Source organism: Myotis daubentonii, chromosome 12, assembly GCF_963259705.1.
Source record: "Myotis daubentonii chromosome 12, mMyoDau2.1, whole genome shotgun sequence".
NCBI lineage: Eukaryota > Metazoa > Chordata > Mammalia > Chiroptera > Vespertilionidae > Myotis > Myotis daubentonii.
In genome coordinates this window covers 25,986,089-26,012,118 of record NC_081851.1, presented here as the reverse complement: position 1 = coordinate 26,012,118, position 26,030 = coordinate 25,986,089, and the positions used below count along the sequence as shown (strand labels likewise).

General features: G+C 54.5%; 4 protein-coding genes across 6 annotated transcripts; 3 read left to right on the top strand and 1 right to left on the bottom strand.

Annotated features, from left to right (window-relative positions):
* Positions 1 to 1,467: 1,467 nt before the first annotated feature.
* Positions 1,468 to 5,224, top strand: VAMP8 (vesicle associated membrane protein 8). Its single transcript, XM_059659284.1, has 3 exons — positions 1,468 to 1,607; positions 3,431 to 3,589; positions 4,802 to 5,224. The coding sequence occupies exons 1-3, from the start codon at positions 1,605 to 1,607 to the stop codon at positions 4,943 to 4,945; spliced, it is 306 nt and encodes a 101-aa protein (XP_059515267.1). The 5' UTR covers positions 1,468 to 1,604; the 3' UTR covers positions 4,946 to 5,224.
* Positions 5,225 to 7,148: 1,924 nt separating this feature from the next.
* On the top strand, positions 7,149 to 13,832 carry VAMP5 (vesicle associated membrane protein 5). The gene is made up of 3 exons (XM_059659283.1): positions 7,149 to 7,287; positions 12,805 to 12,942; positions 13,386 to 13,832. Exons 1-3 carry the CDS (start codon positions 7,285 to 7,287, stop codon positions 13,593 to 13,595), a joined length of 351 nt encoding a protein of 116 aa, XP_059515266.1. The 5' UTR covers positions 7,149 to 7,284; the 3' UTR covers positions 13,596 to 13,832.
* A 3,328-nt stretch (positions 13,833 to 17,160) lies between these two features.
* RNF181 (ring finger protein 181) lies at positions 17,161 to 19,304 on the top strand. Its single transcript, XM_059659281.1, has 5 exons — positions 17,161 to 17,318; positions 18,055 to 18,185; positions 18,380 to 18,489; positions 18,865 to 18,939; positions 19,165 to 19,304. Exons 1-5 carry the CDS (start codon positions 17,233 to 17,235, stop codon positions 19,222 to 19,224), a joined length of 462 nt encoding a protein of 153 aa, XP_059515264.1. The 5' UTR covers positions 17,161 to 17,232; the 3' UTR covers positions 19,225 to 19,304.
* Positions 19,305 to 19,871: 567 nt separating this feature from the next.
* On the bottom strand, positions 19,872 to 24,535 carry TMEM150A (transmembrane protein 150A). 3 transcript variants are annotated; one of them, XM_059659278.1, is made up of 8 exons: positions 24,263 to 24,411; positions 23,525 to 23,705; positions 22,902 to 23,084; positions 22,639 to 22,725; positions 21,734 to 21,801; positions 21,283 to 21,410; positions 20,881 to 21,058; positions 19,872 to 20,650 (listed from the first exon to the last, which is right to left on the bottom strand). In XM_059659278.1, exons 2-8 carry the CDS (start codon positions 23,587 to 23,589, stop codon positions 20,412 to 20,414), a joined length of 948 nt encoding a protein of 315 aa, XP_059515261.1. In that variant the 5' UTR covers positions 23,590 to 23,705; positions 24,263 to 24,411; the 3' UTR covers positions 19,872 to 20,411. The 3 variants fall into 3 exon arrangements, with proteins under 3 accessions (XP_059515261.1, XP_059515262.1, XP_059515263.1); XM_059659279.1 differs by having other exon boundaries at positions 23,037 to 23,084; positions 24,263 to 24,404; XM_059659280.1 differs by having other exon boundaries at positions 20,526 to 20,661; positions 20,821 to 21,058; positions 24,263 to 24,535.
* Positions 24,536 to 26,030: the final 1,495 nt, after the last annotated feature.

Below are 26,030 nucleotides of genomic sequence, written 5' to 3'. Positions count from 1 at the left end.
CAAGTGCTCCACAGCCACATGTGGCCAGTGGCTACTGGATTAGACAGTGCAAGTGAAGATCAAGATTTCTGACCCACCTCCACTTGGCCACCTTGTAGCCTTTCTATGAATGGGGCAAGGAGTCGGGCAGCCAAATTCTCTGTGAAAGCAGGCTGGCATTGCTCATCAAAATTCAGATCTACAAAATATAACAATCGTTTTTTAAAAAATATATTTTATTGATTTTTTTACAGAGAGGGAGGGAGAGGGCTAGAGAGTTAGAAACATCGATGAGAGAGAAACATCGATCAGCTGCCTCCTGCACACCTCCTACTGAGGATGTGCCCGCAACCAAGGTACATGCCCTTGACCAGAATCGAACCTGGGACCCTTCAGTCCGCAGGCTGACGCTCTATCCACTGAGCCAAACTGGTTAGGGCAAAATATGATAATCTTATCTATCTGGGGATAAGATTTCAGTATAAATTAGAATAAAGAGTTTCAAGATGCTACAGGGGCCCAAAACTTATTCGACCCTTTAAAAATTATTTGTTAGGGCAGCTGACATTTCCCCCTTGAAACTGTTACTTCTGGGGTGCGACAGGAATGCTTCTCTCCTGCAGGTCCCTGCTATTCTTCTCCCGTCTTGATAAACACCACCCAGGAAGAGTGGATTTTCTTGGGCCTGGAGCCAGGTTGATGGAGAAATTCTTTGCCCCGGGCCCCCTCTATGGTCCATACGGCAGTTCTCTCCCCTTCACTGATTGGGCTCACCAACCCCGTGGCGGTGCCCCTGAAGGAAAAGGCAAGATTCTGGAACTCTGAAAGGAAAGGAGGGTTGGTGTGCCATCATTTCCTGATTCATACGGACAGATTTGCTCCAGGCACTGTGCTGGGCACATTGAAGGTGCTCTCGTACTCCTCACCTGGTCGGCTTCAGCACCTGCAAAACCCAGAGAGGTGAAGCGGTTCACTCAGGGTCACCGAGTAACCCAGAGCTTCCTGATACCTGAGCCAGGATCTCGGCATTCCAGACTTTGGGGGATTAGTGCTCTCTGCCCATCTACAGACAGGAGCGCAAGGGTTGTCCAGCAAGAAATGGTCATCTCTAAAGATAAAAAAATAAATAAAAAACATTTTTAAAAGCAAAAGAAAAAAGAAACAAATGTTCATATCTGCTTTCTGCTTTCATGTGAACCAGGCCTGGCAGGGGGCTTACTGTCCCATCCCAGGTTTATTTCAATCTCTACAAACTGGAGTCAGATATTTGGACATAGATAGAAGCCGGCTGCCCTCTCTGTATCAGCCAGCGGGACAGCTTTAGGAAACCTGGGCGGGCTGCTTCCTCTTTCTTTTCTGACTCCTGACAAGTTAGAAGACTCTGGGTGCCGGGGAGTCTGGTCGCTTTAAGCCTGAGCCTGGGTTTGGGAGGAGACTGGGAGGGCCGAGGAGGGTGCCCGCCTACCTGGAGGAACCTGCGTGAGGTGTGGCTGGAGCTGCTCCGGCTGTCAGGTGGGGAGGGGGGGAGGCGGGCTGAAACTTGGAGCAGGAAGTGAACTCAGGGCCGCCCTCGGAGGAGACAGACTAGGCGAGTTCTGCTGCTGACTGGCCTGAGCTGCTGAGACATGGTGAGTGAGCTGGGAACTAGGAAGGGGGTGATTTAAAGACAAGCCAGAGGGGCCTGGGCATCAGGAAAGCTGAGAAGGTGGCAAGTTAGAGGGCTGGGCCAGCGCTGACAACTAACTGCAAATAGCTCTGAGCTGCCGAAGTCGGTGTTCCTGCCCCTTTACTCCCCTCCTCCCCCCGACCTCAGTGCCGGCTGGGCCTAGAGCAGGGCCTCGGTGGGAGTGAGGAATGCGAATTCCAGGCAAGGAGTTGCCCGAAGGGCCCTTCATCTCCTCCCCCAGTTCCCGCCACCCTCCCACCCCGCCCCAGCAGGTGATGTGACATTCCTGGGCAGCGCTGCTGTTTCCCAGTGTACATTCCAGCTCAGCTCCCCCCTCTGCCTTTCACTTTATCCTATTGAGAAACCCAAAGAATTTGTCTCTCTGAGTCCAAGGAGTTGGCCCCCTCTTTATAAACATAAGGAAGAACTAAGAGTTCGTAAAAGAACCAGAAGTTGGTTCTCTGAGATAATCTACTGTGGATCCACACCCTGCCCTGTTTTTGGAGATCCAGTGGGTCTGGGGAGGGAGGAGCTTAATAACGTTTTCTCTTCCTTGTTCAAAAACCTTATCGTGAAGCTTGGGGGTGAGGCATTAAGCAGGGAGGACTTGCCCTCCATTTCCCCCAGTGCCCAGGCTGCTGTTTTTACTTAATATCAACTTAACTGGTGATTGTTTGGTTCCTGTACAAGCATGTCAAACTCAAAGGCTAACAGGGGCCAAATAAACGAGGCATGTGGCCCGCCGGCCGCGAGTTTGACATGCTTGCACATGGCGCTAAATGGGGGATCGGGGAGAAGCAGAAGTTGTGGCCCAACGGCTTGCTGTCATGGGCCTTGTGAGGAACTTGGAGCCTGGTTGTTGGCGTTCTGGGTCACAGCAGTTGGGCTGCCCAGGAGGCGGGTGCCAGAACAGCTCTCCAGCTGCCCCCGTGGAGAGAGGGAGGGTTGTGCCAGGTGAGGGTGTTCTACTGGCCAGCGCAGACATTTTTTATTGTTGTTGTTAATCCTCACCAGACGATATTTTTTTTCCCATTGATTTTTAGAGAGAATGGAAGGGAGGGGCAGAGACACAGAGAGAAACATCAATGTGAGAGATACGTCCGATTGGTTGCCTCCCACACGCTCCCTGATGGGGCCAGGGGATTGAGCCTGCAACTAAGGTGCATGCCCTTTACTAGAATTGAACCTGGGACCCTTCAGTCCTTGGGCCGATGCTCTAACCCAGCCGTGGGCAAACTACGGCCCGCTGGCCGGATCCGGATCGTTTGAAATGAATAAAACTAAAAAAAAAAAAAAAAAAAAAGACCGTACCCTTTTATGTAATGATGTTTACTTTGAATTTATATTAGTTCACACAAACACTCCATCCATGCTTTTGTTCCGGCCCTCCGGTCCAGTTTAAGAACCCATTGTGGCCCTCGAGTCAAAAAGTTTGCCCACCCCTGCTCTAACCACTAAACACTAGTTAGGGCCAGCACAGACGTTTTTAATGAGGACACTGTAGGATCTGGGAATTGGTAAATGGTGGGGTTTTGCATTTTGCAATGCCAGCTCAGCTGTCTTCTCTGACCTTCTTTGAGGAGCAAGGGAGTAGTAGAGAGGGATTCAGTGGTGTGCTTCTTTTCATTGGCAGAGGCCCTGAGAACCTGAAAACATTCTGTTTGTAAACAATTCAAGCATGGCCAAAAGCTAAAGTCCACCTTAGATATTCCCCTCCTCTGGCCTCCAGGCTGCGTCTCAGTTCCTCTGCCACTTGGCTTAATTAACCCCTGCGTTGCTGCCTAGGAGGAGGCCAGTGGAGGTGAAGGAAATGACCGAGTGCGGAACCTGCAAAGTGAGGTGGAGGGAGTCAAGAATATTATGACCCAGAATGTGGAGCGGATCCTGGCCCGAGGAGAAAACCTGGACCATCTTCGCAACAAGACAGAGGATCTGGAAGCCACAGTGAGATGGGGAGCCCACTGGGGACCAGAGGAAGAGAGGGAGGGAGGATCTTTGGGAATTTGGGGGCTGGTGGTGTTGGGAGCAAAATGAACAGGAGGGAAGCCTGCCTCTTCACCTGTTTTGGGAATTGATGTTAGCCCAGTCCTCGCTTCTGATCCCGTTCTACTCCACCGATTGGTTCGGGCCCAGGGAATAGGTCCAGTGACCGGGGTTGGTGGGTGGGGGCTGACCCATGGAGGCGTTTTCTAAGAATCTAGGCACTCTTCGGCTTCTCTTCTGCGAAGTTGATTTTCCTTTTGAAAGCTGCCCTTGGCAGTCATTTGAACCTGACCTCCCCAGGGCAAAATATTGGCTTTGGAAAATCCTCTTAAGGCCCTTTGGCCTTCTCCGGGAGTTATTAGGCAGGGGGTGAAAACTGCTAGAGGCTTGCTGAGTCAGCTTTAAAAAGACGCTGGGAAGAGCGGTGACATTCTTTGATGGGGTCCTGTGTGAGCTGAGGCTAGAATAACATCTCCCACACATCTGCTTGACCTCATTCTTCTCTGCCTCCAGCCAGGTGCTCAGGAAGGGAGTTCCTCTAAAGTTCAGCAAAGGCTGGAGCCTAAGTTTCTTGTCCAAGGGGACACACTGGCTAGGGCTTTCTGAGTCCCACGTGTAATCCTGGGCACAGCTCTGTTGTCTCCTTGGGACTTAGGGCTTCTTTCCACAGCCTCACCTGGGGAGCATGAAACTTAGTTACTGCAACCCCAGTTTGGAGAGAAAGCACGTTCCCTCACTTCCAACCACCATATCGCCCTGGCCCCTCTCCTCCAACTTCAGCAGTCCCCAGGAGGCAAGGAATCATGGAACCTGACTCTGTTCTCCTTGGCCCCAGTGTCTACCCTCCTAAGGGGTGGATTGCCCTGCCAGGGTCACACCCCTGGGTGTGAGCATGTGTGAAAGTCCCCACAATGTGCATGACAGTGCAGGGGTAAGAAGAGAGGGGGGTGGGCAGGGGGCCAGGGCGAGTCCAAGATTTCTAAATTCAAACTTGGCCCACCAGAGGGTTATGAAGGTATGTTTGTCAAGGTAGGAGGACAGGGCATTTTCTATTTAGCAGCCTGTTACTTCAGCTTACCACTTAAATATGTAGGTGTATGGCGTGGGGGCCTGTATTTGTACTATTGTTCCAGTGGGAGGAGGAACCGACTCACTCTACCTTACCCCCTACAGTCGGAGCACTTCAAGACAACATCGCAGAAAGTGGCTCGGAAGTTCTGGTGGAAGAACGTGAAGATGATTGTCCTCATCTGTGTGATCGTTTTTATCATCATCCTCTTCATTGTGCTCTTTGCCTCTGGTGTCATTCCCTCTTAGGATGACACCGCCCCGCCCTCCTCTTCCAGACATCCCTCCATGGTGGGCGTCAAGAAGGGCCCCCTCTCCCGTCCTTCTCCACAGGGAATGCTGCTCAGCCCTCTGCCCCTCACTCTGAGGCCCTCTGCTACGTTGTCTGCCCCAGGAAGTATACCTTGATCCCCTGGAAGGAGAGAGCTGGACTGTGGCCACATTCCCCAGGTCCTCAGGGGAGAGCCCAGCATGAGGCTGGGACACTGATGGTGGCTGGTAGGCAATAAAGACCCTTCAGGATCCCTACGTTTGTGAGGTGCTTTCTCCTCTTGCATTCGGCCTTTGGCCCTTTTCTCCCCGAGCACGCCCCGGATTCTCCCGTTTGTGGCCTGAGTTGTTGGAGGGGTGGAGAGTGCATGTTTGGAGAAGAGAGTTGAAGCCTCCCTGTTTTTCTTTATTCCCCCTTCTTCCGTTCATTGTCACAGGTCTCAAGAACAAAACTTTTCTGGGAGCCTTGGCACATGGAAATTTCAAAACCTTCACAGCGGTGGAGGGTGGTGGGCCAGACTGCTAAGTGTCCCCCTTGGGCCTTGCCATGTCGCTGGATTACTGTTCTGCTGGAAGCATTAACCGCGACATGAGGCCTTCCTGGGCCGAGCACCCAGGAACCTGGTTAAGGGCCATCTGCCTCTCCCATCATTGCCATTTCTGTTCTGTGGCCCTGTTGTAGTCTAGAGCAGGGTTGAGAGGACCTGGACTGCTTTTCCTTCTCTTGTGGTTTTTGCAAATTCTATTTGTCTTTTGTCTGCTCTTGTCCTTCTGGGACTGAGCAGGGACTCCGGGTCTCAGCTGACCTAAGGGGGTGAGCATCTCTCCCCCAGGTCCCGTGGCTGAGCACAGTCAGTATCACAGGACAGGGCCTATGGCCCTCCTTCCCCTCCATGTACAATGGGACTCTGTCTTTGAGCCTCCCTCCTCCCCACCAGGTTCCATCGTCATTGTCACTCTTTCCTCTTTCCAGTGCCCGGTCTGCCTTGGTTTGGGGGAAGAGTTCTTGCTCTCTGTCCCTATTGCCCTCATAGGCTTTCCAAAATGGAAGCTAACCTGTTTTGGGGAGGGAGGAGGAGAGCACAGAAGAGACTCATTGGTAATCTTTGCCACAACCATGTCCATCCTCTGTCTCCTCAGGCCCCTCCTAAGTCTCCAGGGACAAGGAACTTGGCTGAAACCTCTTTCTTGGGACCCAGACTGTCCAGGATGAGGGTCAGGTCTGTGCTCACAGGGGCTCAACCCCAGGGAGGAAGCCCTCAACCCCTTCCTCAAGAGGGGCCACATTTAATATGTTGAGGGTGGCATGGGCTGGGTGAAAAGGTGGCTGTTGACTTCTTTGCAGCCATGAGGAGAGCGCCCAGATGGGGAGATTCACCTTCCGGAGGGCGCTGGAGGGGCGGTAAGCCACCAGCCTCGCACAGCCTCTGGGGAGCAGGATCACATCAGGGCAGGGCTGCGCTTGCCCTCCCGGGGAAATACAGAAAAGCTAGAGCTGCACCTTCTCCACGATGGTCTGTTTTCTTTTTCAATTGAGGTGAAATTCTCATAACATACAATTGAGCATTTTAAAATGTACAGTAGTGCATGCACAATGCTTCCTGTGAATAAACTTCCTTTAGTTTTGAAACTTTGGGCGCTGGCCGGGTAGCTCAGTTGTCCTCATATGCCAGGGTTGCCAGGGTTCGATCCCAGTCAGAGCAAATGAATGCAGAACCAACTAATGAATGCATAAACAAGTGGAACAACAAATCGATGTCTCTGTCTTTCAAATCAACCCATCAGTAAACATATTTTAAAAACTACAAAACTTTTTTTTTTGGGGGGGGGGGGTCTGTTTATGGTTATGGGTGAGACGCGCGCACCACGGTGGTGAAGACCCTGCGGACACCTAGCACAGTGCCTGACAGTGGTGCTCCTGCAGTCCCCCCTAGAATGACTGCAGCATGCCACCCCAGGTAAGCCCCGTCTACCTGATCTTGGAGGCAGCCCCAGAGATGCCTCCCAGAGCCGGCTCCAGGGCCGAGGTGTGGCCAGCGTGCAGACCTGGTGCCCGGCTGCTCAAACTTAGCCCCAGTGCAGGAGGCTGGGGAGTCCTCCGAAGCTGGGTCCGCTGGCCCAGGAGGAGGCGCCCTGCCCTATGGACCGGGTCGCCGCAGCCTTCTGCTTTCGGTTTAATTTGAACTTGGTCTCGGTTGTGGGGGAAGGCGCCCCCCCCTCCGCCCCGCCCTGCCCCGCCCCTCTGCTTCCTCCCGATCTCTGGCACGGGGGCCACTGTGGGCAGAGGAGCAAGAGCGAGCTCAGCAGCGGCAGCAGCGATGGTGAGGGGCCACGCGGGTAGGGTGGGCCGGGCGAGGGGCAGAGGACGAGCAAAGCGGGTGTGACAGTTGTCCGAGGGTGGGGGCGTCCTCCGTGACTGCAGTCCCCGGGCGAGGCTACCGCTGCCGGGGCCGGGCTGGGTCAGCCCCTCCGCTGACCTTGAGCCAGGGAGTTTCGGAAAGTGTGGCCCGAGCCCCATCCCGGCTGCCCCGCGCGGAGTGAGCGGGACTTGGCTCCACTTTCTGAGCCAAGTGATTACACCAGCATCGGCTTCAGGGTCAGGCTGAGAGCCTGGTGGTGGCCACTTCCCGGCTCTGTGACCCGGGGCAAGTCACTTAACCTCCCCTCCCTGAGCCTCCTTTTCCTCCCCCGAGAAGTGGGTCAGCGATACCTGCCCTGCTGGGTCGGTCCATGGGTCGGTCCGTGGGAGGTTAAAGGAGATAGAATGGCAGAGACCTACCTGCCTGGCACTCCTCCTGAGAAGTGGTAGGTAATGTGATGACCGCCTCAGCCCGCCCTGGGGCTGTGAGGAGGCAAGCCTGGCAGGGGAAGTAGGCACCTGAGCAGATGGGGTGGTTGGAGGTTGAGCCAGCCCATGGCAGGTTTTAGGGGGTGAAAGAGGAAGGAAGTTGTTTAAAAGTTCCACTGAAGTTATCAGAGTGTGGCAGAGGCCTAACTCCCTTCTCACCCCTATCTGGGGACACATTCCTGAGTTGAGTCATCGCCACTCCGCCACCCTGGCTCCAGATTCTGGGCTCTGCCCTCACTTGCCATCTCCAAGGCAAAGGTGTCAGGAACAGGTGGTGGCAGTTGCTGTCCTCCCCTCCCCGTGGGAAGATGGGCCCAGCGGGAAGCAGGCTTGGTGCTTTAAGGTGCTGCTGTAGAGAGGCTGGCGGAGGCGGGATGGAAGGGCCGCTAGTGGTTGCCATGCCAGCATGGCCTCATCTCCGGGGAACTGGAGGCAGGAAGAGGAAGCTGGGCAGGAAGGTAGTGCTGAGCTGTAAGGCCGTGCCAGGAAACTGAGGGAGGCTCTGAGAATGGGACAGAGTCCAGAGCCCACTTCCCAGTGTGCAGGGCAAGGGATCACGCGGGGAGAGGGGTTAGCCTGCGGGGAGAAGAAAGAACTCCTGAAACGAAAGCTGAGGGCAGGGTAATTTATTGCGGGAAGCTGGGAAACTCTGGGACTCTCACAGGTTCATTTGAGGCAAATGGTAGATCAGAGCTTGGGAAGAATAAATTGATCTCCCCCTCCCCCCTTTCTCCTATCCCCATTCCTCTGTTCTTGCGCTCTTGCCCCTTTCTCTGCCCACAGCTCGATCCCTTCCTTTTGCCCAGCCCCCTTCCCTACCTGGTCCTTCTTCCTTTCCCTTCCCTTCTCTAATCCATTCAATCAGATATTTCTTGTGTTTCCTTTGTGCTGGATGGACATGATGGATATCAGGGGTGGAGCAGGAACAGTGATAGGACAGATGGAGATTGAATGGATGATGACTTGAACTCATTCATCTTTTAGACGGCCCTCTCTCATGTACTGCCCAAAGCATGTGGGTTTGGACTTCTTCACATGCATACAAGTTGAGTTGGCAGCATCCAAAGGCCTGGTGAGGCGTTGGCCAGTCAGCTGAAGCCTTTGGCCTCCCCGTGCCTGCATTCGGGTTAGCACAAGCATTCAGAATGTGGTCCTTGGAGTCTATGTTGGTTCAACTCTCAGGTCGTTTCCTCACTGGCTCTGTGACCTTGCCCAGGTGCTTTAACCCCTCCGAGCCTCAGTTTCTTATAAAACTGGGATAATAGTACTGTCCTCAATGGATTATTGTGACGATTATATGAGATAAAGTGAACTGACAGCTAGCGCGGTGCTTGGCTTAGAGTGGTGTCCATTGAATGGTGGCTGTTATTACTGTCAAGAGGTAAAACCTCAATAGCCTGTAGTGCCTGATGGGAATAAACTAGATGCAGGTTCTCAAAGGCCCATGTAAAGTTCTGTATTTAGGTTAGAAACAATTAAGGGCACACGTTTACCATAAAGAAGAGCTGGTTTGGATGTATATTCTGTAAAAATATCTAAAAGATTTTATTGAGCCCCAGTATTGTGTAGTGCTTGGGATCTGACTATTAAAAAAAAAAAAAAGCTAGGGAGCCGTAACCGGTTTGGCTCAGTGGATTGAGCGTCAGCTTGTGGACTGAGAGGTCCCAGGTTCGATTCCGGTCAAGGGCATGTACCTTGGTTGCGGGCACATCCCCAGGAGGGGGTGTGCAGGAGGCAGCTGATTGATGTTTCTCTCTCATCGATATTTCAAACTCTCTATCCCTCTCCCTTCCTCTCTGTAAAAAAATCAATAAAATATATTAAAAAATAAAAAGCTGGGGAAAGTTGGGCTATATCAGTAAGAATAGCTATTATTTATCGAGCATCTAGGGTGTGTCAGGTATTGTACTAAGGACGCTATTTATAATATGTCACATGTCTTAGCTTACATCATGGTAGATATTATTATTGTCATCACTTTATAGATGAGGAAGTGGAAGGTCAGAAAGGTCACGTCCTTGGTCATGAGGAGAGATACGAGGGTGAGAGAGATTTTGAGAGTTTTGTTTTCAGAGGAACCAAAGGCAATTGGCCTGGAAATATCTGATGGGACACTTGAGTGTCAAAGGAGGGATATTCTGTACAGAGGATAACTGTCTGTCAATCACATTTCCTGGAGAACTCCCACCCTCTGTCTGCCAACTATACTGCTGCTCCCTCTCCCCCTGCTCACAACCTCAAGCTCTTCAGGCCCCTGAAAGGACTTGGAAGTGCCCCCCCCCCCCCGCTGCCCCCGCCCGATACCCCCATCCTCTACATTCTCTGCCTCCCTCCCCACCCCCTCGCCCCCAGTGGACATCTCACACACTTACTGATGGCACTTCTCTTCTCACCCTGTCTGGCTGGCCTCTCTGTTTTAAGTTCTCTCACTTCCAAACATGCCAGCCTACCACCAACAGATAGATTATCCTGAAGCACCTCTGCAGTGTCGCCCTTGGCTCAGAGACCTGTACCATCCCTCCCTCCAAGTGAGCTTCCTCTTCTTTTCTAAAATTTATTTTATTATTATTATTTTTATTGACTTGAGAGAGAGAGCGATTGATTTGTTGTTCCACTTACTTATGCATTCATTTGGTTGGTTCCTGTATGTGCCCAAACCTGCAACTTGGGCCTATCGGGACAACGCTCTAACCAACCGAGACGCCCAGCCGGGGCCTGCGCATCCTCTTCTTGACTTTTCTCTGGCCCACCCTGCCCCTCCACCCTTACCCTTTGCCTAGCCCTCGAGAATGCCCCAGCTCCACCCCAGTCTTCCAGGGCTCACCCCACCCACTCTATGAAGGTTCTCAGGAACCACTGCTCTGTGGGCAGCTCTCATACTCCCTATTTCCATCTCCCAGTGTAACTCGACTCTTTTCTAATTGTATCGTCTATGGCTCTTTCCTCAGCCTTTAGGGATCTTCTTAAGAACAGGCACAATTGATTCAGAAAATATTTCCCAAATGGCTTCTGCGTGCCAGGCACTAGGCTGCATTCAATGTGGCAGCGGGCAGCTTGGCCTTGATCTCTGGTCGCTACCTCCTTCCACATCCTGTAGTTCTTTAGTTGAGTGGGGCCAAGGAGGGCCAGAGACTTCAGTCTGAGGCCTCTGTGTTCCTTGGAGCGAATGTGTTCCTTTAGGCCTGGAACCATCTGGGGTCCAGACAGGCCTGGTGCCTAGTGGGGGAAGGAGGCTGCGGACTGCAGTGGGAGGTACAGCTGGCTCTCCTACAGAATGTGACCCAATGTCACCCCATGGAGGAGAAAAACAACAGCTGTAGTCTTCAGAGTAGAAAAAATAAACATCCAACGTCCCACCAACCTCTAGCAGTGATTCTCATTTTCAAATCTTTGTCCATTCCCAAGTTTTTGCCTCAGACAATCTGAATGTGAGGATGCCTTGTACTGTTTGAACGCGAGAGACTCCACAGAATGGAACCTTGTTGAATAATCTAGTCATCATAATAGTGGTCATGTTATTCCTCCTTGCTCCTCAGTACTGCTCCCCTGGCCGGTGAGCATACCCGTCTACCATGGTTTGCCTCTTGAAGCAAATATTTCTTTTCTAGCTCATGAGCAAATATTGACCTACTTTGGTTTACCCCTCGAAACTCCTGCTGGGCTAGATAAACACACGGGGGTAACAGCTCTTGAAAATAAGAGTTGCTTTTGGACAGGCTATAATGCAAATGACTCACTCACCGAGTCCTCGCAATGGCCAGCACTGTGCTGGTCTCCCGGGGCCCTGACTCCAGGCAGACAAAAGAAGGGCACTGGGCCCTGCCCTCCCTCTGGGAGCTTGTGGCCCAGTTGGGGAGGTAGACTCATGAGCTGGGGCTGCCTGGAGGTTGTGTGCAAGGATCCTGAATGAAGATTCTTGCCTGAGTAGGAGGTGGCCCTCTGTAACCACCAGATACCTTCCCTTTCTGTGGTTTTAAGTGGAATTCAGTCAAGTGCCAAAGCGTCTACTGTAGACAATGGACAATATGGTATGGCAGGAAAGGGAGCTTGACCCATGCTCTGTGGAGAGGAGATGAGAAGAGGGATGGGCTGTGGGGAACTAGAATGGGAGGAGGGAATTGCTGTGGTTTGTTAATCCTCTCATATTCATCCCCCTGATCTGTGTCTCAACCTGCTCCTGGACCTCCAGCCGTCCAACCAGGACCTCCTGCCCTGGGTCTCTCTCAGTTGCATGTGTCCAAAGCCTGGTTCTTTTCTTGTGTGTGACCCATGCTTTTTCCCCTCTCCCCTGTCCTCCCAACTTCCCCCAAATTGGACCCTGCACCTCCCTTCCCAGTCCTCTAAAATGAGCTGGGTGCTTTTGTTGGGTAAGATCCAAGCCTGGTCAGAACTGGCCTGACCACTCAGAGGCCCAAGGAGGGAGAGCGGATCTCAGTTTGTGTCTTTGTGTGTGCCTGTGGGTTAGGCAGAGGCTATGACGTGTGATGGTCCAGAAGTACTTTTCTAGCTCTGTGGGGTGGATCTTTCTAGCTGGGCTCTAGCCAAGTAGCTTGGTTTCCTCTTCTTTGCTGGGGGAAGCCAGAGGGCCAGTGTGCCATCCTAGAACCATCGGCTAGAGGCCACCCTAGAGCAGGTGAGAAAAGTATCTGCTTTGTGGAAGGGTGGGGTTCTGGGAAGGTCCCATCCGGGGGCACCTTAGAGGAAGCTGGCTATCCTAGGACCTGCTTTGATGGGCAAGAGGAGGGGCCTGTGAGACCAAGGTGAGCCATACACACCCAGGAGGTGGCCCTTTACTCCACACATATATCCTTACATGAAAGATGCTGTTTCCCCTGCCATACATCACACACACACACACACACACACACACACACACACACACACACACACATACACACACACCACAGAGCAAGGAGACCTCTAGATTTCAGTACCAGGTGAGGGCCGGGTGGGAGCTTCATTCAGCCCTGACCTTGGGCTTTGTGTCCAGGCAGGGAAAGATTTGGAGCAGTGCCAGCGCCAGGCGGATGAGGTGACGGAAATCATGCTCAACAACTTTGACATGGTCCTGGAGCGCGATGGGAAACTCTCGGAGCTGCAGCAGCGTTCCGACCAACTCCTGAACATGGTGTGAGGCCTGGGGAAACAGGGAGGCGGGAGGGAGAGGCTGGTAGGAGCCCTGATAGGGAGCTCATAGGCTGTGCTCAGTACCTCCAGGCCCTTGGTGGGACCTGAGGGCCAGTGTGGGGCCTGTGGGTTTCTTGACGCCCCTTAGCCTAGATATGCAATGGGTAGTAGGCCTTGGTTTGAAGCTGTGGAGCTTCCTAAAGGTTGAAAATTGGCATGGTTAACTGGAGGTTAGCCCAAAGGGCTGCAAGTTAAGGCTACACCAGTGTCTGAGTCTAGGAGTCAGGCTGGGAGGGTTCCAGGGCAGGCTGTGGGGGAGAGGGAACATGCAGATGGGAGGGATGCAGGAGGAGACGACACCTTGCTGGGGCGGGATTGGGAGGAGCTGGCTTCAGGTCTCTAGGGAACCACTAACTCCTATCCTGTGTCTGGGGACATCTACAGAGCTCAGCTTTCAGCAAGACAACCAAGACCCTGGCCCAGAAGAAGCGCTGGGAGAACATCCGTTGGCGTATCTACTTGGGGCTGGTGGTGGGCGGTGGCCTGCTCATCATCCTGATTGTGTTGCTGGTCATCTTTCTCCCACAGGGAAGTGAGGGCAGCAGTGGCCCACAGGCCCAGGACTCAGGTGCTGCCTCGGGGCCTGGGGACTGACCCAGTTGGGCCTGGAGGAGAGGCCGAATGGCCACGCTGGCTGGTTCTGGTCTCCAAAGAACTTTGGCATTTGCTCTTATCTGAGCCACCCCAGTGAGCGCCTGAGGGCAGCCCCAAAGTGTGCACCTCTGCATCTCCTATCACGCCACTGGCTGGCCCTTGAGGGCAGCCTGCTGCACTGGCCATGCCAGGCCAGCCCCCCTTGGAGCTCAGTAAACACTGCTGCTTGGTTAAAAAGTGCTGTTTGGTTAACAGCTGGGGTGTGTGTGTGTGTCTTTGAAGGTCTCCAGTTTGTTCATTCTGCTCTGCTTCCACCCCTTGGGCTGCTTAAAGGCTACCACCCCAATGACTCCCTCCTTGGGAAGTGGCCCCTTCCTCTCACTTCCCTACTTGGTCCAACCCTACACAGACATATCCTTCTGGAGTGCAGGTGTAAAGGCACAACAGCCCCAAACCAGACCCTTCAACTGGTGTCCTCTGAGCCTGTTTCCCTGAGAACGAAATCTGTTATGATTCTGATGTCTTGGGGATGCTCAGAGGACCAATGGGACTCAAGATGGGATGCCAAAGAGGGAAACACTTCAGAGATTTTTATATCACAAAGTGAGAGGCTAGACTTGTTGCCCTCTGAACACTTCCCCCTTCCTAATTTCTCTGCCCATGGTTTCCCTCAAGCTTTGCATCAGGTCACAGATGAGGCAGGTGGCAGTGAAAACGGGAAGGGTGTCTGTGGTGTTGTGATGCAGTCACAAAGGATGACTTGGAGTTTGCCCTGTAGGAGAGAATTTGGGCTTTTTAAAAGCTCCAGGGCTACACGGGGCCAAGTAGGCAGTGCCTTCAGGGCCACAGGAAAGATCATTGGGTAAAGGCCATGGAAGAAGGAAGGAAGGCCCTGCCAAGACCAGAGTAATCCAAGCTGGGGCGGCCTTAACTGCATTTCAAACTCAAGTGTGGGAAGGAAGGGGAATTCAGGGTCAAGTGCGTAACAGAAGCAGTTCCTAGTTAAGTAGAGAGAAGGCTACTGGAAGAGAAATACGAACAAACCTGAGAGTTGTGTGGACCCCTCACCAGAACCCATTACTTCTGAGGTAGGACAGTAAGCTGGGAAAATTCCTTGGCAAGCGGAATGGGGAAATTGAGACAGAGCTGAACAAACTGGCCAAGCATTTCCCGGCAAGTTATAGAAGGTCACTAGAGCAGAAAGTCCCGGGTACCTAGCAATGAGCAAAATTGCTGCCAGACCTCAAAACCAGGGTGGCTTTTCCTCCTCTGGCATATCAGTGGCCGATATCTGTGCAGTTTAGACCTCCCTGACTTTTCCTCCTAGAGCAGTGGTTCTCAACCTTGGCTGCACATTAGAATCACCGGGGAATCTTTTTAAAATCCTGATTTCTGGGCCTCATCCTCCGGAAATTCTGTTTCTTTGTTACTCATGTTGTGGCCCCACCCCATAACAAAGAAACAGAATTTCCGGAGGATGAGGCCCAGAAATCAGGATTTTAAAGATTCCCAGGTGATTCTAATGTGCAGCCAAGGTTGAGAACCACTGTCCTAGAGGTAACAACACCTAGGCCTCAGCTGTATTTCAGCTCCAGGCTTAGGAAAAACAGCAAAACCAGATGGGTGACACCAGGACCAACTTCCATTACTAATGATCCTCTGCCCTGGCGCCGATCAATCAGTGGACACCACAACCCTGAAAGGATACACCTGGAAAAGCTGAGGAATATTCTATTGAGATCCTTCCCTAAGACTTCCCCCACACTCCCAGCCTTTAAAACCCTCAAAACTTAGGACCCCAGTGCACGCTCTCCCTTCCAGGAATATGTCTGGGCCTTTCCTTCCCCCTCTTCTTTCCCCTGAGGCATGCATCTCCTAAACTCTAAGGAACCCCGTGAGAATTGTAACCAGGGGAGCATCGGGCAGGGGCAGCTCATCCAAGGCTAACGCCCTGCCCTGAACCTCTCCCCAAGGCCCCCTTTTCTCTGACTCCAGTGAGCTGACAGCAGCCTCACGTTGGCTCACTTCTTTCTAGAGAGCAGAAGCAGCTGGCTGAGGCTCTCTCCTATGGCTTCTTCCATCCTAAGCCCTTCCTTGTTTCACTTCCCCCAGCTTTAATAAACATATCCTCAAAAGCATCTGGACTTGTGTTGTGAAATCTTGCCTACACGGAGTCAAGAACCTACACACTACAGCCCGTCCAGCAGACCAGCTCCGGCCAGGTACCTGTCTGGTAACACTCCCCGTGAGCTCATTACCATCTTGCTTACCCTGGGAAAGATGGAGGAGAGCACTTGGCCTTCACTTAGAGGCCACGTGAACTTGGGCAAGTCACTTCCTTGGCTTGGGTTTTATGTGAGTAAAAAGGGATAATGATATTTATCTCCCATATCCATCAATGTAAGGGTTCTAGGTGGCAAATAAATGGTAACTTGTCAATCAAATCATCTAGTGCTGTGGTCCTCAACCCTGCCTCACGTTAGAATCACTTGTGGAACTTATAAAAATACCACACCCAGGCCTAGATCAGTTACATCAGAATCTTTGAGGGTTAAGTCTAAAAAAAAAATCCCCCCCCCCAAGCTGCAACCCCTCTCCAGGAGACTAATGGGTATTCAGGGATACAATCTATTAAATCTGATCAAATAATCAAATCCTTATCACCTCCCTTGGGAAACTGACCTTTAGATCATTTCCCGACATTCCCTTTTGCTTAGACCACATCCCATTTGCTGAGATCAACAACTTTCTCCTCTGGACTTGCCCGGGATTCGCAATTCCCTGCTGAAAAAGCCCGCCTAGAGTCTGACTTCTCCTCTCTGGGTGCTGGCACCATTTGGGCGCTCAGCCCATCTGGTTTTCTGATGACCTAATACATTTATAATTCTTCACCACTTTCGGCCTCCTGAGTACCTCCTTCGGGGACCTTAATACAAACTACTTATTTTATTCAAGCCACTAATTCTACAGGAGCAAGGGGAGAAGTTGAGCAATGGGCTGAAGGTCACACTGATAACCAGGAGCAGGTAAGGCCACAGGTTCCTCGTCAGGGATACTCCCTTTCCTGGTTGGAAATGAGCACAAAGGTGTTTTTGTTGTTGTTGTTTGTTTGTTTTGTTTGAGGGGGGTAGATAGGGGAGGATTCAAGAGCCAACTCCTGAACCAACTAGAGCTCAGGGGGTGCATTAGTGCCCGGTGGGCCCGGGGCAGGGCAGCGGGAAGCGCCGACTCCTTCTCCCCCTGGAGTGTGAAGACTGCGCCCGGGACCTTCAGCATCTGCATCGCCGAGGCCCTCTGAGCCGCGGAGCCGACCGAGGACACCCTGCATCCCAGGCACCCACCCGGCTTCTCACGGCGCCCAAACGTCACTCCTCGTACCTGTCTAACCTGGGCTCGGATCCCAAAATAAGTTTTCTGATCCGCCCCGGCCCCTGCCATTGGCTTTAGCCTTTGGTCACCTGACTCACTCGAGCCAATGAGAGGCGAGAGAGCTAATACTTCCGCTTTCCGTGCGGGTGAGGACCGGCGGTGTCCGCCTTTCGCGTGCTGTGATTGGCCACTTTCTCTCGCCTCGCTAGCTTATTGGCCGGAGCCGCGAAGCCGCAGTCCGCGGGGTCGGAGGGCTGCTGTGTCAGAGATGGCGTCCTACTTCGACGAACACGACTGCGAGCCGTCGGCCCCCGAGCGGGAGGCCCGAACCAACATCCTGCTGGAGATCGCGAGGTGGGTGCGCGGGGCGGGCGGCGGGGCCGGGCGCGGGTGTCCGGGCCGGGGCTGGCTGGAGAAGGCGGGCGACCTGGGGCGGCAGAGCCGGGGGAGGGCGGAGGAGTGAGTCCGGAGGCTCGACTCGAGGGGAAGTCGGTGCCTAGGATGGGCCCTGGGCCTCCCGGTAGGGGGTTTCGGGAAGACGAGCTGGTGGACTCGGGGGAGTCGGGCGGGAGGGAGCGGGGCGGGGAGGTGGAGAGGGCGCCGCGGGGGCGTGGCAGGGCGAGGACCTGGCTTAGCAGCGACCAGTTCGCCTTCGCCGCGCTGCCGCTGGAGTCTGGCTTCCCGGGCCATTCCTGCGGGGCCCGAGCAGCCTCTCGGCGCCCGTTGCCTCCTACGTGCCGTGGGAGTAAGCAGCCTGCGTGGTTGGGGCCGTGACAGCAGCTGTCAATCACTTCTCGCTCTGCCCTTAACGGGGTGGGCAAACTTTTTGACTGGAGGGCCACAATGGGTTCTTAAACTGGACCGGAGGGCCGGAACAAAAGCATGGATGGAGTGTTTGCGTGAACTAATATAAATTCAAAGTAAACATCATTACATAAAAGGGTACGGCTGCACGGTAACCTGTTGGGCACTGCGGACGGGGGTGGCTGTTCCCGGCTGGAGAGGGTCTTGCTTGACCGGTGGACGCCGGGGGCGAGGTGCGGAGGCGAAGAGAAAGGGTGGTTTTCTGACCTCGCGTCCTTCGGCTCAGGTCGCTTTTCATCAGTGTGGACTTTGAAGACTTGGGGTTGGGAGTAGATTGGGATCACCACCTGCCTCCACCTGCTGCCAAGACTGCGGTTGAGAGCCTCCCCAGGACAGTCATGAGGGGCTGTCGGTCTGGTGAGAACACTGATTCTTTCTGCTCTTTGAGGCAGGTCTGCCAGACCTCGCCCCCCATTGCCCCCCCACCCCCCAAGCCAGACTGTGGATTGGCCCCTCGGTTTTCCAGGCCAGGTTGGGGCAGGTGACCTGTAGGAGTGGGAGCCGGGAGGTGGGGCTGGGGCAGCTCTCCTGATGAGCACTCCCTCCTAAAGAGCTCAAGTGCCCCGTGTGCCTTTTGGAATTCGAGGAGGAGGAGACTGCCATTGAGATGCCTTGCCATCACTTCTTCCATTCCAACTGCATTCTGCCCTGGCTAAGCAAGGTACTGCTCACCCTGCCCAGTTCTCCAGCCCCTTTATTTTTATGAACTGTTGGGGGAATCAGAGAAGGAAGAGGGGTCAGGGTGAGAATTGGGAGCAGGGGATGGATAGTAGCTTATAACAGCGGTTCTCAACCTGTGGGTCGCGACCCCTTTGGCGGTCGAACGACCCGAAAGGGTCGCCTAAGACCATCCTGCATATCAGATATTTACATTACGATTCATAACAGTAGCAACATTACAGTTATGAAGTAGCAACGAAAATAATTTTATGGTTGGGTCACAACATGAGGAACTGTATTTAAAGGGCCAGAAGGTTGAGAACCACTGGCTTATAAAGACCAGATCTGGGCTAGAACACTGCTATTTTTTCCCCAGACAAATTCCTGCCCCCTCTGCCGACATGAATTGCCCACCGATGATGATACTTATGAAGAGCACAAACGGGATAAGGTAGGAAGGAGCTGGTGGTAAGTGGAGGGGGTGGCTCCCTCTGGCTGTCCTCCATGCTCTCATCTCCCAACTTGGCAAAGCTGGGTAGGCCCTGGCTGCGTTCCCAGTAATGTTGGTGCGGAGCCCCAGATGCCCAGGGCCTGCACAGTGTGAGCCAGTCCCAGGAGAGCTGGCCCACCCGTTCGCCACCGGCCTTCAGATGCGGCCCCTCCCTCTTTCCTTCAGGCTCGCAAGGAGCAGGAGAAACACCGACTGGAGAACCTGCATGGAGCCATGTACACGTGAGGCAGCTGGGGCCACGCACTGGCCCTGCACAAAGTCTTCCTCTTGCACCTCAAATCCTCATTAAAGATTTCTTTACCCACCCTGCGGCTGCATTGCTTAGGGCCCGACTGCTGCTGGGGAAGGGGGCCTGGGCTGCAGAAGGCACCAGGCTGCATACCTTTCCCTTGCTAAGCCTGCTGGCCTGAGGGCAGTGGAGCCCAGGTCAAGAACCTGGCCACTGGGTCTATGTGTTCGTGGCTGGAAAGCAGAATATGTCACCATCTGGCACCCAGTAGATATTTAAAGATGCGCTCCTTTCCCCCTGTAATTTTTAGTCAACTTCGAAATTCCAGGCGCTTTCTTTTGGTTCCTAACATTTTAAAGCCGTTCTTTACATGCTCCCCATCCCCCTCCCCTAAGGAATTAAATTTCAAACCAGACTCTGAGTGGGGGAAGGAAGTAGGAAATGATCAGGTCGGTCAGTTCTTTAGCCCAAAAAGGGCTTCAAGCCCTCAAGGGATGCTGGGCTAGTACCTGTCATCCTTTGTCGGAGTCAGCCCTGCTCTCAGAGCACCGGGCACTCAGGACTCTCTGCAGGGGCATTCTTTGCCGAGGGAAAGCTGTCCTGAACCAGGCCCTCTGACTCTCCAGAACAGACTACAAACATGCAAATTAGAATTCTTTTAATAGATATATAAAAAAAAGTACTAAAATACCCACATGGTTCTCCTGTGTACTTGCCCTAAAGAATATAAGGGGCAGAGTGAAGAATCCCAGTGCAGTCCAGTGGGCCCAAAAGTGGGCCTTCCCACAGACTAAGGTGTGCTCACCCTCCCCTGCCCCCCCACCCCCCATCATTATCCCCCTTGCTGTTCCCAGCCCCCAGTTCCTGCAGCAGGAAACCCCAGTGGTCTGGCCTCGGCACTGGGTATAAAGGCACCTGAAGGGGTGGCTGGGTGACTGAGGATGTGTGACCTTTAAACATAAAGACAATACTAGAGTGGGGAGCGGGTCATGCGCAGCTCAGGCAGCTGCCAGGGCCCGCTCCTGTATGGCACAGGTGGATGTGGGATGGCCACTCCTCCAGGAGTGAGGAAGCCTATATCCCAACAGAATACTTTCTCAAAATTGTTTTTGGTATAAAATGAATGCAGAGAAGACATGGGGTGGGGAGTAGTGGAGGCTGGGCCAGCCACCCTCCCCAGCCCTCAGATCATGGCGATGCTCTCAGGGGCACAGTTGAGGTGAGTGGAGGTGCTACTGCTCCCGGAGGACTTGCAGGCCCGGCCAGCAGGCTGCAGCGCAGCCACCAGTGTCTCTGAGGAGACTGCCCCAAACTCATAGCAGAAGGTGCCGTAGAAAATGAGGATGTCGATGACAAACACCCACTCGCACAGGGCTGCTCCGTGCTGCAGCTGAGAGCTCTCGTGGATGAAGAAGACGCCGCCTGGAATGGGGCTAAGGAAATGCTCAGTAGGACCTGTGGGGACTGGAGACACACCTGCCTTCCTGGATATATAACTAGGGTGGGGCAAAGGGCAGGGCCTGAACTCCCAGGAGAGGGAGCGGAGACCACCCTGGATGGTGATGTCTGGAAGGTGTGCCAGTCTCCCTCACCTTGGGTGAGAGAAGGGCTGGGCTAGAGGATTTCCTGGCTGCCCTGTCCTGGAAGGATACTGAGGACCAGGACGACAAAGGCGATGGCGGCCAGCACGATCCGCAGGTAGGCCATAGCCAGGTCCTGGGGGGCGGTGGCTCCATGGTAGGAGAGGACACAGTGCAGGCAGACAAACAGCAGCCCGGCAGGGAAGGCCACACCAGCTCCGATGTAATGTAGAGACTTGGCATGATCCACCTGGGCCCAGAGTGAGGTGCTGGTCAGTGAAGCAGCCCTGCTCCTCCACCCCTTCACCTCTTCTCTGTCCCTCTTCTTCCCTCTTTCCCTCCCAGGCCCTCCTCCCCCACCCCCAACCTTGAGGGGCTGCCCCTGCAGCTTGGGTCAACCCTCAGGAGACGGGACCCCCCCCAGACAGCCATGCCCTTTTAGGGGACGTTCAAGAGGTGTGTGGGGGGGTATACCTGAAAGTTTCCAACCACCACGAGGCCTGCAGCGTTGGTGCAGCCTGTGATGAGTGTTGTGGTGTTAATCCAGGAATGCCGACTCTGCTCCAGGAGCTGCCCGTAGAGCAGGAGGCAGAGCAGGGCCACTGGGGAAGAGCGTGGGTGGAGCCAGCATGAGCGCCTTTCTTTGGCCCAGCCCGTCCAGGAGCCCGCTAGCTCTCACCCCTCCAGACACTGAGGGCCAGAAGGGAATAGATGGGCAGGTGGTGAACTGGGTTTCCTCAGGCTCCAGCCAGCAGGGTGGCTGTGTGGGAGTCAGCCTGTAGTCTTTAAGGAGCAGGGAGAGAAGTGGTCCCTTTTGCTTTAGCCCTTGGTTGGGTGGGCTGCGTTGAGAGCAAGGGATTTCTGGGGGGAAGGGTGTGTGGGGTGGGCTGGACTGGGCTGGCTGGGGGCTCAGGGCACAACTCACCCATGAAAGCACCCACGTTGCCAATGAGGCTGAAGAGGCAACTCTCTGGGGGATATGTGCCGCACTTGCTGAGGGGAGGGGGCAAGGACAAAGTGAGAGGGGCAGGAGCACCAGAGGGCCCCCATTCTGGCCCACTTGCCTTCTCTTGCTTCATCTGCGCCCAATTTAAGCCACCGAGAAGGACCAGTGTCTTTCACAAACAAATGGTCCTTATTGGTACCCCCTCCCCTACAAAAAAAAGCAGAGCTCGTGTGTGACAAGTTAGGGAGTACCCAGAATTGCTTAGCAAACCCCAAGACCCCTTGGACTCCCTGAGACTGTCAAGGCCTGTAGCTGGTTTGGCTTTCTTTGAGCCAGAACGTGGGCCAGGCAATCAGAGGGCTTGAGCTTAAACCCAGGTATCTCGCCTGGCTGGTGTGGTTCAGTGGTTGAGTGTCAACCTATGAGCCAGGAGGTCGAGGTTCAATTCCAGTTGGAGCATATGCCCAGTTGTGGGCTCAATCCCCAGTGTGGGGTGTGCAGGAGGCAGCCAATGATTCTCATCATTGATGTTTCTATCCTTTCCTCTCGGAATTCAATAAAAATATATAAAAATTTTTAAAATATCCAGGCAGCTCCACTAACTAGCTGCGTGACCTGAATGGACGACATACTCAGTTTCAGTTTCATTTCCCATAAAATAGAACAATAGCTGCCCCAATGCTGGGAGGATCAGACGTCATGCATGTAACATGTTCCGCACAGTGCCTGACACACAGTCATTGGAAAGCAGTACTGTTACTAAGGGCTCTTAATATAATTATTATTCCTGTGAAACCCTTTGGGACCGGCCTTTGCTTGAGGGCTTGGCGGGGAGTCTATCAGGGCCTTGGGTCTCGCTGCTCTGCCCAGTTTCCAGGCCTTACCTGATGAGGGGGACATCGTCCAGGGTGCAGCAGCTTTTGGGACCCCCTTGCTCAGTAGGGTCAGGAGAGCAGGACTCGTTGTAGGACCTGGAGGCAGGACAGAGTAGATTGGGGGAACCCTTTGGCCTGTACTTCAGGCCGCTCAGAGACCACCCTCCCGGACCGCCCTTATCAGGGGCAGGAGAGCCCACTTCCCAGGGCCTGCCTGAGACAGAAGCCAAGGGGCAAAGGGATGGTGGAAAGCAGTGGGCACGAAGCCATGCCTGGGGGGCAGGCGCGCCAATGTCAGAGAAGAGCAGTGACCCAGGGTCTCCGTCTGGCTCGCAGCAGCCCCGGCCCAAGAGGGAAGAGAGATGAAGGGAGCTTTAGAGTGAAGCTGTCTGCAGAGTACGCCATACCAGTTCTCCACAGGGCACACGTGGCGGTTCATCACGGCCATGGCATACCTGCGGGAACAGAACCGTCACCCCGTGACCCCAGCCCAGCCCAGCCTTCCCCCACCGACTATTCTCTTCTCCCTGGATTCTGGCCCCGTTCATAGTCATTGCCCCTGCTAGGGACTCAAGTTGGGATGGCCCTGATGCCACACCAGAACCCACAGCCACGGCCACAAACTAGAGGACCTCTGGAAGTTGCCCTGGCTAAAAGTATGTCTGTCAGGGCCACCTTGCTGGACAGCAGTGGTGCCAGCCTGTCCCAAGGGACGTGTCCAGGCATCAGGCCAGGGTTTGGAGGCGGCCACAGTGACCGTGGGTGTCACCCTGGGGCCTGCAACAGGACACGGGGCTTTGTGTGTGCTATCAAGCTCCTGTTGGGTCCTGGCTGGGCCCTGTCCCTCTTCAGCCTGGGCCCATTTTGTCCCCCCCCCCCCCCCCCCTCTACTCACACAGTCCATAGGCCAGTGATGGAGAATGCTGATAAGCTGACGGGAAGGAGGATCCAGGCGGTCATGAGGGAGGGGAGCCAGGGTGGTAGAGGTGTGGGAGGGATGACAAGAGGTAGGTGGGGAAGAGGGGGCAGGCCCAGCTACCTTAAGATACTTCGCCAAAACCATCAACTGCCCCGGCCTGGTGGAGAGAGATGGGTCAAAGTCCAGGGTCCAGTGAGTGGTGAAAGCCGCGGGGGGTATGGGGGGGGGTGGTGTGGGTGGGAAAAGGAAGGTAGTCATCACCTGATTGGGAGCTCCCGCCAGGACTCGGAGTGCCTACCCTGGGCTCAGCCCACGCCAGAACGTGGCCACCCTCTGACACCCACCGGGGGCCCCCGCGTCCCACCCTAAAGTCACCGGTACTCCGGGGCTGAGGTGGCGCCGTAACATCTGGACAGGGAGTCACCCGCCCTCGCCTGAAGGAGCGGGGCTGGCAGCCAAGCAGCAGTGAGGACGGTCAAGGGGCCAAGCCCCAGGCAAGCCCGGTGTGGGTCCAGGCCCCGTAGAAGGGCGGCCACACGCCGGCAACCCCGCGACCACTGCGCCCCGCAGAAGCGCGCGCTCGTGCGGGAAGCCAAGCCCGGCCCCCGCCCGCGTGGGCGCCCGGAGCCCGCGGCAGGCGAGTCCCCGGACCCGGGGCACGAGCCTTCTCTGGTGATCCCGGGAGGGTCCTGGGAAGTAGGGGCCAGTACGCACCTCCCCGGAGAGCCCTGCGGCCGCCGCGCACCGTCCAGCCCGCGTGGCGCCGTCCCCGGCTGCGGCCCTCGGAGCGTCCCCGTAGGTTTAAAGGGCCGGCGGCCACGCCCTCGCCCTCGGCCGCGCCCTCGTCCTAGGCCACGCCGCGGCGCCCGCCGGGACCTGGAGTCCGCGTCGCTAGTGTCCTGGGGCCCGCGCTCCGCCCAGGACTACAACTCCCGAGGCCCCGCGCCCAGTCCCGGTGGAAAGGGGGTGGCGCCCCAGCTTCGGGGAACCTGGGCGTGAGGATCGTGGCGTGGGACTCAGCAGCCCCTCTGTCTCGGAGATGCGGGAAGGCTAGTCCTGTTGCCCAGGTTCCTGCGGTGGAAGCTTCGGGAGGCGGGACGCTGGGGGCTGCACCATCTTCCAGCTGCACTTGTGATCGTCCCGGTGCACGTGGCTGAGGAAGCCTGCTCCGCCGCGGGGCACATTCCGCTGCTGGTGAGAGTTCGGGTTATCTCTGCAGCTGGCGCCGGGCGCCTGCTCTGTCCAGGCGAGGCGGTCTGCAGAGAAGCCTTAGCTCTGCCTTACAGTCAAGCGCCCTGGATTTGGCTTCTGCTTTTCTCGACTCCGCAAACTCTGGAGGATGCTATTCGCACCCGATGCGTTTTCAAGGGAACAAGCACACAGAATATTACTGTCCAGAAGTCAGTGTCTAAAACATGTTACCTAACTGCTCAACACTTAACCAGTGGATTATCCAGTCTAAGTAGACGCACATGGCCAGGTGTTGGCAGGTAACAGGAAGGTGGGCGACCCAGAGCAATTTGGGAAAACGAAGCAGAATTCTGTGGGAATAAATTACCCTTCAGCTTCATCAAAACGTCGAGGCCAAGAGTGCCCTCTTGGCTCCTTTCCTAATTAAACAGGCAGAATACTTCCTTGCACATACCAGAAGGGTGCCTGGCGCTCTAAAAGGAAGCCCGGCATCTGCTAGGGCCCTTGTGAGACAACACCGGGGCCAACAGATCATTTACTGGAAGGGAGCATGGGCCCAGGCTGCCAGGAGGCCGTTTTAGGGAAAGGTTAAATGGCTGGTACTGTTAGGGAAACGGAGCAGAGAAGCCAGACATGGCACTGACAAAGGAGGAACCCCTTTGGACTCAGTGACAGTTAAAAATGGAAAGAGGGAGGGGGAAAAAATTAGTGAAAAAGGAAACCTGCTGGAGAGCCCTTTACCGAGTTCCATCAGGACAAGCAGTTAAAGCAGCCATGGGCAAACTACGGCCTGCTGCCGGATCCGGCCCCTTTGAAATGAATAAAACTATTGAAAAAAAAGACCTAATGTTTACTTTGAATTTATATTAGTTCACACAAACACTCCATCCATGCTTTTGTTCCGGCCCTCCGGTCCAGTTTAAGAACCCATTGTGGCCCTCAAGTCAAAAAGTTTGCCCACCCCTGAGTTAAAGTATGGCGGTACAGAGCCATTGCTGTACAAGAACACCAGGCTGAATGGACCAGTGGGGTGTAAGATTTAGGGCACCTTCTGCTGGCCATGCTCTGTGCCCCAGGAAAAAGGGGGGGCCTCTTTCTAATTCACAGAGACACCATCTTCTGACTCAGGTGTTTCCATTGGCGCAGGCCCCTTTTTCTCATCTGCCCAATGGTGTCGTGAGCCCTCAGCATTTCCTACCATTAGTAGCTTTGCCAATCATAACCAACACTGTATCTTATTGATCTGGGTTTGTGTTCCTGTCCAATCTTTATCCCGGAAGACCTGTGAGAG